At 40.2% G+C, this 11,767-nt stretch overlaps 2 protein-coding genes across 2 annotated transcripts; one reads left to right on the top strand and one right to left on the bottom strand.

The window, feature by feature from the left end:
• The first annotated feature begins 903 nt into the window (after nt 1–903).
• Nucleotides 904–6,026, top strand: ublcp1 (ubiquitin-like domain containing CTD phosphatase 1). The gene is made up of 11 exons (XM_061085983.1): nt 904–1,009; nt 1,332–1,615; nt 1,840–1,931; nt 2,389–2,474; nt 2,588–2,703; nt 2,929–3,027; nt 3,279–3,316; nt 3,480–3,578; nt 3,767–3,883; nt 3,996–4,123; nt 4,294–6,026. The coding sequence occupies exons 2-11, from the start codon at nt 1,462–1,464 to the stop codon at nt 4,322–4,324; spliced, it is 960 nt and encodes a 319-aa protein (XP_060941966.1). The 5' UTR covers nt 904–1,009; nt 1,332–1,461; the 3' UTR covers nt 4,325–6,026.
• A 278-nt stretch (nt 6,027–6,304) lies between these two features.
• il12bb (interleukin 12B, b) lies at nt 6,305–9,749 on the bottom strand. Its single transcript, XM_061086470.1, has 8 exons — nt 9,653–9,749; nt 9,417–9,518; nt 8,574–8,753; nt 7,726–7,831; nt 7,444–7,613; nt 6,746–6,906; nt 6,520–6,638; nt 6,305–6,395 (listed from the first exon to the last, which is right to left on the bottom strand). The coding sequence occupies exons 1-8, from the start codon at nt 9,744–9,746 to the stop codon at nt 6,368–6,370; spliced, it is 960 nt and encodes a 319-aa protein (XP_060942453.1). The 5' UTR covers nt 9,747–9,749; the 3' UTR covers nt 6,305–6,367.
• Nucleotides 9,750–11,767: the final 2,018 nt, after the last annotated feature.

Raw genomic sequence — 11,767 nt, 5'->3', positions numbered from 1 at the left:
TTGATTAGGATTTATAAACTATACAACAAAATAACATGTATTTAGTACATCAATTAATAATGAAAATAGTTGTTCATTGAAGCCCTTAAACACGCACTAGATGTTTGCAACCCTCTACACAGTTAGTGAGGTGTACAAGTCTTTGAATTTGGAATTCAATCGCCTTTTCATTTGTATATGAAATTGTTTTGGTTAAAAACATGCATTTATTGTTAATGTCCTCCTTTCAAGGGATAGTTCACCCCAACATTTAAATTCTCTTGTTATTATTATCATTATTACCATGCCGATAACTTACCAGTAACTGGTGACCACTTATTCAGACGTTAAAAAACAACTTGACTCCATTCTGCTTCTGTGGTGTCATCCAGGTGTCCTTAAGCCTGACTTTCAAACTAGACTCGCAGAGGACATTTAGGCTAAAAACACGGTGTAAATGAAGCTGTTTTGAGATGAGTTTGAATGTCGTTCTTTTTGCGTTTGAAGAAGTGATTGCCATTTACTTCAATTGGATTGGATTTGGCTGCAAAACTGTCTACCCCTGAAACTCCAAATGTATTCTGTGGACTCACACACACTTCACCCACCTCTCCAGCGGCATAGTGCTGAGTAGATCATGAGTGCATTTAATTTTTGGGTGAACTATCCTATTAAGTGTTTGAAACGTTGCCTGCTGCAGGATAAATGGGTTGAAAAGTGAAAACACAGAAACTTTGTCTCTAGGGTCACACAATCAATTATTTCGTTTTTTTTCTAAATTACATTTAGGGGCGAATTATCTTGTAAAGTTTTGGCCGAACCACATTATCTTAAACTTTAAATATGGGGTCGTGTCGCTATGGTAACAAAGCCTTTGTGCTACGTCACTACCGGTAGGATTCGGGACGCCAGGAAGAAGAACAGAGTGTGCGCCTGGCGAGGAAGGAAACGACGAACTTCATTCATTCATTCAACTGTCTGACGAAACCTCAGCGTTCACCCACCGCTACATGTTAGCACGCTACCACAGGTAAGCTAACCCGAGCCGTTTAGCTAGGTGAGCTAATGCTAGCTGGCTGTAACGGTCGGTAACGGCTACCGCTCGTATTTACATTGTTGCTAGTCATAGTTAGCCACCCCGTGCTAAAAATATCAACACCAGGGAGCGAGTGTGTGCACTGATTCCGGGACATTCAGCCGCTGTGTGTGGAAACACGAAGTCCAGACAACACGTGTGTAACCACACAGATGTCACGGTTTGTTGTGTGTGTTTCACTATCAGATCCTCTTTGTGTGTTTTCCTGACAGCCCCTGTGTTCCTCTGCCTCTCTCCCCCTCTCTCTCTGTGCCAGGTGTACGTGTGCGGGTCTGTCACGGTAGCTGGAACAACTGCGTGTGTATAACCAACTCCAGCTGTGTGTGTGTGTTTGTGTGAGAGAGGGCGTGAGTGTGTGTTTATGTGTGTGAAGAGACGTGCGAGCCATGTCAGTGTCAGTGATCATAAAGTGGGGGGGTCAGGAGTACTCCATCAGCTCCCTGTCCGAGGAGGACACGGTGATGGATCTGAAACAGTCCATCAAGAGCCTGACGGGGGTGCTGCCCGAGAGACAGAAACTGCTGGGACTCAAGGTCAAAGGTGAGATGCTCACAAGAGCCGAACATGTGGGGGAGCCAGTGTAAATGCCCGATAGTATTCAAACCACGTGGTCAAAAACTCTGATTCCCTTTGTAACATCGCATTATATTACATTTATTATATGCAAGAATACACATTCACAATCCGCTGATGTGTACAGACATTTAAAATTTCTCTGAATCTCTGTCTTCTCCTTCAATTTGTTCTCTCTTTTCTGCCTCCAGGTAAACCTGCAGAGGATGAGATGAAGCTTGGCTCTCTGAAGCTGAAGCCTAACACCAAGATCATGATGATGGGTACCAGAGAGGAGAGTCTGGTAGGTGGCAGGTGGACAGAGAAATTAACTGACTCCAAAGTCGCCTAGTTGGGCCTGTGACTGAAGAGCTAGGTGCTCCATTGACTGTCCATATACCTGTGTCACTGACGAATTTAGTATTTACAAGTGTGGGTCAGTGTAAAAAACTTACCAAATCTAAAAAATATCTTCATTCAGCTCTTGAAAACCCACATGCCGAGTGTGAAGCTGATAAGATTAGTGATTTTTGACATGCACACACACACAGAGATTCAATAGTCAACTTACTTTACATGTTCAGACATACAAAGAAATCGATAAAACGTTTCCCACTCTCCCACGGTGATTTGTTGAATTATTACATACATGGGCAAGTAGTTGTGGTGTCGATCCTTCTTGCTGTTGATTACATTTCCCACAATGTGATTCCTAGTCAAACGCTAACCCTTCTACTCTGCATGTGTTTTCTTTTGTTAAGGAAGACGTCTTAGCCCCTCCCCCAGAGAACGATGATGTGGTCAATGATTTTGACATCGAGGAGGAGGTCATCGAAGTGGAGAACAGGTTTGATGTTTGTTTTTTTGTGTGTCTGTGGCTTTATAGAGGCTAGATCAAAAGGGTTTGTGTAGGAATACATCTGTGTGCGTCTTAGAGAAAATGTCGATCTTTGTCTTTAGGGAGGAGAACTTGGCTAAGATTGCCCGCAGAGTGAAAGACTACAAGGTGGAGGAGATGAACCCTCCCAGAGAAGGGAAGAGGCTTCTGGTACTTGATGTGGATTACACACTGTTTGGTGAGTAACTAACCTTTGTCTCTTCAGGAATCTGACTGGGATCCCTGACTGTATGGCTCATTATAGTGGTGCATTCAAATACTAAGCACTATAGTTTCACTTGACGAGTACAAAATATGAGTACTTTAATACTGCATCTCCAGTGTTTTCTCTCTTCATTTCATTGATTTGCTACTTTAAACTGGAACTCTGTGCATTTATGTCTGTGTTCTATGTGTGTTTTAGATCACAAGTCGTGTGCAGAGACGGGCCATGAGCTGATGAGGCCATACCTTCACGAGTTCCTGACGTCAGCCTACGAGGACTATGATATTGTCATTTGGTGTATGTCTCTGCTCTTCTCTTCTAACTTGCATGCATTGCATTCGATGAGATGAGATGAGATGAGAATATAATTGTTGAATGTCTGTCTTCTGTTCTTTTTCTTATTTTCTTGGTATTTCTTATTAGGAACCATCTAGTGGGTCAGAACTAACTGCTGAGTAGACATTGTATCACTGGGTTTCAGTTGTTCTTGCCCTGACACCTCACAGTTTCTGCTTTTGGAATGAACAGCTTGTGTTTTCTCTCTTCAGCCGCAACAAGTATGAAGTGGATTGATGCCAAAATGAAAGTAAGTATTCCACTTTTTGTTCTTTCTTTGCTTGTTCTCAAAAAGGTATTTATCTCTGTACCATTTTTTCGTCAAAAGGTGGCAGTGTTAATCCATGTAACCTATAGTATTTGGATTTATAGGGGAACCAAAGATAAGTGTGTTTGTCTGTTTGTGTTTGTAGGAGCTGGGAGTGACAGACAACCCCAACTACAAGGTTACGTTCATGTTGGACAGTGCTGCCATGATCACAGTACACACCCCTAAGAGAGGGCTTGTAGAGGTAGGTACACACTGCTGACCACAAATTAGAAGGTTTCACACATTAATGTTCGCTGCTTTCTTTTTGTTGTATTTAGTTTATCCTTGGATTAAAGTGCTAGTGGTGAAACAACAGTGTGAGAAAGACAGGCACACTTTTTGAGAAGGTGTGTACTTATTTAGTGTGTTTGATGCCCCGCGTGTCTACAGGTGAAGCCCCTGGGAGTGGTATGGGGGAAGTATGGCGAAATTTACAACAGGAAGAACACTATAATGTTTGACGACATCGGACGAAACTTCCTCATGAACCCACAGAACGGACTGAAGGTGCGTGGCGGACATCATCATTACCAGTTTGACCCTCTCCTCTTCCTCTTTATCCTTGCCAGTGTTTATATACATTTCATTCTGAAACGTCTTTTGTGTGTTTGTTTATTAGATTCGACCCTTCATGAAGGCTCACCTCAACAGGGAGAAAGACAAGGAGCTGTATAAACTCGCTCAATACCTCAAAGAAATTGCCAAGCTTGACGACTTCGCTGGACTCAACCACAAACACTGGGAGAGGTAGGAATGCTGGCTAAACAGTGATAAAGACTATTGTATAGTAGTAGTGACATATCACATTTTTCTAGCAGATGATAAAATTGCCATATAATAATAGTAAAAACACCAAATACTAATAAAAGAAACATGCCAACTTAAAGTAACCTCTTTGTGTTTGTTTGTGTGTGTAGGTTCCTATCCAAGAGGCAGCAGCATCAATGAGGAGGGACTACATCCTCGACCAAGGCTGGATGCCGCCACCCTTCATCCAGTTCTCAGGCACATACACACAGACTAGGCTACGACCTAAGTCCTTCATTTCAAACCTGAAAACATATCCCACGCTAATCCTGCGGCAACCAACACTAAAATGCTCAGGACTGAGATAGCCTTCCTAATTTATATATTTGCATGTTAACCATTTCTCCCCTCCTTTTTTTTACAAATATTGTTTGCGTTAACTGCAATAATAAACAAAAATTACCATTACCACTAATTTACTACTTTGATTAGCTGTCAAAATATATCTTAAATGATACCTGGAAGTATTTCAGATCTTTTTTGAAGGAGACATATTATGCCCATGTTCAGGTTTGTTATTTTACAAAGGTTTACATCCTCTATTCAGAAACACCACTTTCCTCAAACTGTCCATTGCTGCAGCTCTTCTTTTCAGCCTCTGCCTGAAACACTTGGTTTTAGCTCCTGTCTCTATATGGCTCCCCTCCTGAAAAGGCCTACACTCTTACTTTACCAGGGCGGCATTCAGCCTGAGCAAACCGCAGCAAAACCTTTATTTAACTGTTACAGTGGTACGTTGCCAGCTGCAAAGCCCATTCTTGAGGAAGATAACACAGAGGTACATGGCGTGGGTTTGAATAAAATAAATATCGCTTTGCACATTGTTTACATGCACACACAAATATGTTGATGAAAGGGAAAATCTGAAAATGCATAATATGTTTCCTTAAAAGATAGGTTGACCTTACTGTCAAAGAAGCCAAGATCTTACCCATCGAATATCCTGAAGTGACTGAGACGCTACATTAAGAAGCTAATAAGTCATTCGAATTGGATGAGAAATTCAACCCCAAGAAATGCACATGCCCATAATATAGTCAATATCGAGTACGACTTTCACTGCAACAATTCTGGTATGTCCATGTTGTGAAATTTTGTTGTGAAGAGCTAAAGTCAAAAATGGAATGGCAGAATGTGTTGCAATCTATCAACCACTGTAACCAATTTGACATGTTATAATACGCAATAATCCTCAAAGCTACCGCTGGATTAAAAATTTGAGCTTGAGACTGGTAGTCGTAGCTAATAATTCATCAAAACAATCGACAGTTCTGCACGTTTTGATGGAAAACCTCTGTTGTTTGTTGTTAAGTTTGCAGGAGTCGCTGGAGACAGGCCTGTTGTTTGGATTTCATACATGTACATAGTGCACACACGGAGTTTCCACGTAAGGGTTAGTTTGCATATTTGCCCAGAATTTGTTAAGTGTTTTTCTGCACTTGTAATTGTTTTGTCCTGGCTCTGCTGCATTGCTGGACGCACAAACTTGAAGACATGTAGAGGATGAATCCAGTTTGGTTTCTGTTCATTTTGTATGTTTCGTTTTATGCAAAATGCACTAGTTCATCTTGTTTAGAGCTTTTATTAATAAGCTGTTTTGGGAAGTTCAAGTAATGAATGATGAGAGGATGAGGATTTATGAAATGGATAGCACAAAACGTGCATTGAGTTTTTGGTTTTCTTTGCTTCTAAAATGATTGTGTCCGCACACAGAGGGAAGAGGAACAAAACAAGTTCCCTTTTATTTCTTGAGATCTGCCTTTTGGTGTTTTCCTCATCACATCCATCACATCACTGACACCCTGACTGTAAATATACCAATAAACCTTTTTTTGTACCTAAATTGCCCGAACTGTTCATTGACAATAATTAATCACAGAATATTGCAACACATTTTAATACAAGAAATCCCCACTGAAGTAAGTTTGAGATGTTACTCATAAAAGGCAAAAAGGTGCAGTAAATTATTTGTTCATTAATTTATTAGGAAATGTAGAAAAATAGAAGTTAGAGAGGGTATAGTACAAATAACTGTTTTGACAATATATTGTATATCCATTCAGACATCAAAAATAAATACTACATAGGTATACAAGCAGAAAACCGGTTTCTGTTGTTTGCTGTGAAAAAGTTTCTTCTATCCTCATAACCTTCCTTTGTTGTGGCATCAGTCCAGTGAAGAAACTAGCAGCTCACATGGTGTTTGTTCACTCTGGGGACAGGACAGGACAGGACAGAAATTAATCCGATGAATATTTGGATACATATTAAAGTATCAGACAAATGACGTCTCATTTGGCAACAAAATCATTTCTTGACCCAAGTAAAATACTCACATGCATTGACTCCAGGGGCTCCATGGCCCGTTGGTGTACATGTCCTGAGCTCGCACACAGAAAACGTATCTCTTGGTTTTGACATTGACTTCATATTCCCTGACCGCAGTGATGTTCTCCTGCAGGACAGAGCAAAGAAAAGTGGTTAAACTGCAGGCAAATTCCAGTTTACAATAGCTAAATAGGGCTAATAGAATCTCTTCTGCATTATGCATGTATTGATTACCATTAGGAACTTTTCAGAGTTACAGGAATTGTGGTTATCGACCACCTTGACCTGGAACTGCAGGACGAAGAAGGTGCATGGGGTATCCCACGTGTCAGGGTAGTTCCAGCTGAACACCTTCCCATCCCTGATTCGCAAGTCAGAGAGTTTTGCAGGTCTCACTAAATGGGGTGAGGAGGGACCGTAGAAAATGGAGGGAACAGATCAATGAGCAGGAGTTGATTGGATTGCAACCACGGACAAGTCAAGACAGAGGGGGATGAGTGAGGATAGAGACAAATATTACCACATCTTCTACCTAGAAGGGCACTCGGAGAGAACATACCTCTACCAAGGCTAATATGTCTCTCCATGTTAAAGTAAATGAAAAATCAATGATCCAATCCAACATTTTATTGATAAAAACACATAAATATTATTGGCCGTAAAAGACCCAAATTTCCTAGAGATAGATGAATTATGTCAATCTTCTGATGGTTTAAAAAGTGAAAAGAAAAAAACCTAAATTTCCTGGGTTCTTCCTTGGGTCATGCAACACTCCTCCGCAAAATTTCACACAACTGGGTTGAGTAGTTTTTGCGTACTCATGTTAACTAACAAACGTACGCGGAGGTAAACACAAGACTATTTCCATCACAAAAAATAAAGCTAACCATGACACTCATCGCCAAACTCTTTTTTTTATACAGGCGACTTACCGATGTCTCTCAGGAAGAAATCCTTCCTGTAGGCCTCCAAGCGAGAGTGGCTGTGGATGTAGACGGTGAGGGAGATGCGGTGTTGTTCTTCTTCGAACAGGCAGCTGGCGTTGTGACAGTGAACCCCTGATCCGTCAGCGTCCACCTGACATGATAACGTCTCCAAGTGGCTGCGTAAAAAGACAATTTGGTTATTTATGAAACACGGTACAATCCTTGAGCTAACACTGAATTGCTGATGTGCTCCAGATTAAAGTGACCAGTAGTTGTTTGTGTCCTCACCGTTCTGCTTTCACCAGGAGCACGGCAGCGTTGGCTCTGGATCCTGTTCTTTTCCAGGTGCAGTGGAATATACCTTGATAGTTCGGTGATGAACAGTGGATGTGACCTGGAGGAACAGAAACACAGTTAGAACTACAAGTCCCCCACTAACTTTCTGTTGAATGTTCTTGTAAACGATTAATGTCTCTCTTTTGTATTTCGGAGCACTTTCTTTTGAAGGCCTCATAATTCCATCACTGGTAAACGATTGCAAGATTAATTGTTGGACGTATTCTACATAGCTGCTGTGAACGTGCCTGACAAAGGGTGGAGAAGACTGTCAGTTTCAAGGTGGCAAAAAGTGTTTTGGAGAAAAAGTGTCCCCAACGATATGAGGATGGCTGTATAAAGTGTACCCACTGTTTTATATTTATTATATCAAAACATAGATTTAAAGAAAACACTTGTTTTCTCTCCAGTATTAATGTTCTGTTTTTCCTTTAGAGCCTTTCTTGCAGTCTTGGCGTTGTTTCATCTTGTTCCCTCTTTCTATTCAATTCTCCTCCCTCCATCACTCTTACCCCTCGTCCTCCTCTTATCCGGCTTCACTTTACATGTGCACCGCTGTTCATCTTATCTCTGTTGAGTGTTGCCTGCTTGGGGCCGCAGCCCTCTATACCTCCGTCTATTTCTCCCTGTGACACCATTCTTTATCTCAGCCCTTCAGTGACATCCATCCTATGTCTCTTCCAGTGAAATACCTCTGTCTGGGTCCAGTAACATAACAAATCGTTATCTGTGTCCGTTTGTCTTTTCTCAGTGAATGTGTTTCCCCTCCTGTCTCACTCTCTCCATCGGTCTTATCTTACCTTCGTTGGATCTTTCTTCCAGTATGACAGTTCTGTTGTCTGGGTAAAGTTGGATCATGATCGTGGTGTGGTTGAGGTATTTTCCATCAGGACCGAGGTGACAAGTGTAATTTCCTCCGTTCATCTCCTCCACCAGGACGCTGACCTGATTTCCCTGGAGAGGTGGGTCAAGCTCCTGGCCTGAGACAAGGAGGTGGATCAATGACGCAATAATGGCAATGATTCAAAATGTCATGAAATCAAAGAAAATTTATAATTTAAAACAATAAAAGCTCATATTTTGGGATGAAAAGTTAAGAAAAAAATATCTCAATTAACTGAATAAAGTTAATATTTTGGAATTTTCTTTTAGAATAATAGAATCATATCTTATTATATAGTATTGTAACATGCTTAGCATAATGGCATAGGTGTTTATATAATTTGTGGTAGTACAAGTAGTGTCTGTATTCAAAATGTCATATAAACCGTTACAACAAATAAGCAATTCTCTCATCTGGCTGATTAAAGTTGAAATTTTTGAAGAAAAACTTTTTTATGTCTTAAATATCTACAGGGAATAATAGAAGTAGCACTAGTGGTAGTCAAAGTAGAATCCATAGTAGTACTATAGTAGTTTCTGTAGTATGATTTAAAATGTCAATACAACACAGAGAACATTTCTCATCTGACAGAATATTAGTTCATATTCTTTAATAAAATTAAATGTTTTTTTAGATTCATTAGAATCGTATCATATCGTATCGTAGGTATTATATCCTACATAGCATACTAACACAGGTACGGATAAAAATGCTAGAGTGGTGGGAGTATTATCTGTAGTTGTATCAACTGCTGTATTACCATTTTTCTTCCAGAACACGGTCTGATTTTGAAGAGTTTCTCCACATGTCAGAGGAACATACTTCATGCTGTCCTGGCCATAGGGAACCCTCAGCACCAGAACTGGTGAAATCATACAAAAACAGATGAAACACACACACATACACACGGTCGGGCTTGCATCATCATGTGAGGTGGGTCCAGAAATTGCAAGAAAGCCAAAATATGTTTGGTGGAGAAAGGAGGTGGCAACCAACCGTTATCCATGAGAGTCTCTATGTTTTCATTGGGTTTATGAGAGGAGGCCCAGCACAGTGCAGAGGACAGGAGCACGAGGAGTAGTGAGATCATCTGGAGGAAATTACTACAAGTTAGTATAGCAAAGGTATAAAAAGGTTTTATCTGTGGTTCGTCCATAAAAGGAGAGAGAGAGTCCAACTGCTTAAACCTGCTCTACTGCTGCTCGAATGCCCCAACAAGATGAGACTCTTCAATATGGATACATATGATTCTTCAATCACAAAATACAAGTCAAAATCTTCACAAAATTCATTCATATGTGGAATGTAAAAATATTTCTTTTGAAAAACAAAAATACCAAAAGTACTAGTTGAGTGAAAGTATGAAGCATCTCAACAATGCAAATCATTTCAAACTAATCATTTTAAGATTGTTCTTCTTTCTTTTGTTTAAAAATGGAAAGATGCTGATCATTAATGACTTTTGAAGCTGCTCAGCTCTGCGCTCACTGGTTTTGACATCTACCTGATGGTCCTCATCACTTTCTTTTATTGCATTTGACACGCATATGGGATGTGGTTTTGTGCGTGTGGGTCTGTGTCGTGCGCTCTCATCTTCCTGACCTGACCGGCCAAGGGACCGCAGAAGCAAATAACGACTTTATATCTAATAGTGACATTTATGTTTGTACTCCAAACCGTCTATTTAAAATAATAACACAACTTGTTATACATAAAAAATACAACTATGTCATACAAAGCATCTTGTGTCTCTGCTGAAGGTCCCATATCCCCAGAGACACTACAGTAAATATATCAATACAACTTAAGTGTATGATTTCAGTCCTTGAGTAAAAGTCTTTCTCATGATGCTTTATGGAAATGGTTTCAAGAAGACATTTCTTTTCCTAATTCTGTTTTATGATTATGCCCTTTCTGCTTAATTATCACATAAGCTATGGAAACCTTTTTTTTTTTTTACACCAAGCTTGTGTGAGTACCTTTGATTAAAACGTTTTGAGTATGATGCCAGAAACAAGTGTTAGATATCAAGATACGATCTTAGAATAAATTTACAACAAAGGAATTCGACGAAATAAACAAACAACAGGCGGGAGAAAAATGAGTGTGAGCATTTTAGATCTTACCTTGACAGCTGGACCTGATCCAACTGTGTTACGCTGGTGATGAAAGCTGTTCTGAGAAGTGAGAGGGCTGTGATGTCTGTCTGTCCAGTTCGTCTGCTCCAACTCTGCATGCTGGGGCTTTATTTATGTCCCACACAAAGAGGAACTGGCTTGTGATTGTCTGTGTGCGTGTGTCAAATTCTACCTGAATGCACGAGGTCTGATGACATAACCACAAGTTCATCAGGTGGAAAAGCCACAAAAAAACTATATGAGTCAAACCAAAAGCTGAGGAAGAGGAACATTTTCTATCTGACTCTATGTCATCTTTTGTTCAGCTTGATTCACCGGGTCATCATGAGTGACGGTGACAAAAGTACACGTCACACAATATTCCAATTTGATATAGTGTGCGTGATTGTGCGCTTATAGTGCGTCAGGACAAAACCTCAGGAAAAAGGGAAATAAGAAAAAGGGACTGAGGCTGTGTATCAGAGGAAACCCCGGGATGTGGTTCTGAAAGTTCACAGGAAGAAAAACAAGAAAGCAAAAGTGTCCAAGATGACAACTCATATTCAAAAAAGGGGAAAAAGAAGTTAAAAAGTGATCAAACAACAATTTGTGAATGAGAAAAAATTCATAATGACAGGCTGCTGCACACTGTTCTTTTAGTGTGTAGAATTTCATGTGTAAATAGCACATTTGGGAAGATACCTGTAGAGTTATATGATTCATGGAGGAGTTTCCATTATTCTGTTCTCATGCAAACACCAACATTTAACCTGTGTAAGTCTGTCGGGGCCTTTTCCACTAAGAGCAAACCTCGACCTTTACAATGGCGATAAAGCTTGCGTTGATTCTGATTTGTGGGGAAAGGTAATAGATGGCTTTACGGTTTCTAACACACTGACCTTTGAAGTGAATCATATTATGTTGCTCAAGACACAGAAGTTGCATTGCTTCTTTTGCAACCAGAATCAGAATCAGAATTCTTTTTAATTGCCAA

Source organism: Limanda limanda, chromosome 14, assembly GCF_963576545.1.
Source record: "Limanda limanda chromosome 14, fLimLim1.1, whole genome shotgun sequence".
Lineage (NCBI taxonomy): Eukaryota > Metazoa > Chordata > Actinopteri > Pleuronectiformes > Pleuronectidae > Limanda > Limanda limanda.
This window is presented reverse-complemented; position numbering and strand designations above follow the sequence as displayed.

What these genes read in the sequence shown, in the direction of transcription:
- ublcp1 (XM_061085983.1), top strand. Translation starts at nt 1,462, where the DNA reads ATGTCAGTGTCAGTGATCATAAAGTGGGGGGGTCAGGAGTACTCCATC. An exon ending in GCTGGGACTCAAGGTCAAAG is followed by an intron (nt 1,616 to 1,839) that starts GTGAGATGCTCA and finishes TTCTGCCTCCAG; the next exon opens with GTAAACCTGCAGAGGATGAG. An exon ending in GTCATCGAAGTGGAGAACAG is followed by an intron (nt 2,475 to 2,587) that starts GTTTGATGTTTG and finishes CTTTGTCTTTAG; the next exon opens with GGAGGAGAACTTGGCTAAGA.
- il12bb (XM_061086470.1), bottom strand. Translation starts at nt 9,746, where the DNA reads ATGATCTCACTACTCCTCGTGCTCCTGTCCTCTGCACTGTGCTGGGCC. An exon ending in CTCCTGGTGAAAGCAGAACG is followed by an intron (nt 7,614 to 7,725) that starts GTGAGGACACAA and finishes CTTTTTACGCAG; the next exon opens with CCACTTGGAGACGTTATCAT. An exon ending in AGCCCCTGGAGTCAATGCAT is followed by an intron (nt 6,396 to 6,519) that starts GTGAGTATTTTA and finishes TCCTGTCCCCAG; the next exon opens with AGTGAACAAACACCATGTGA.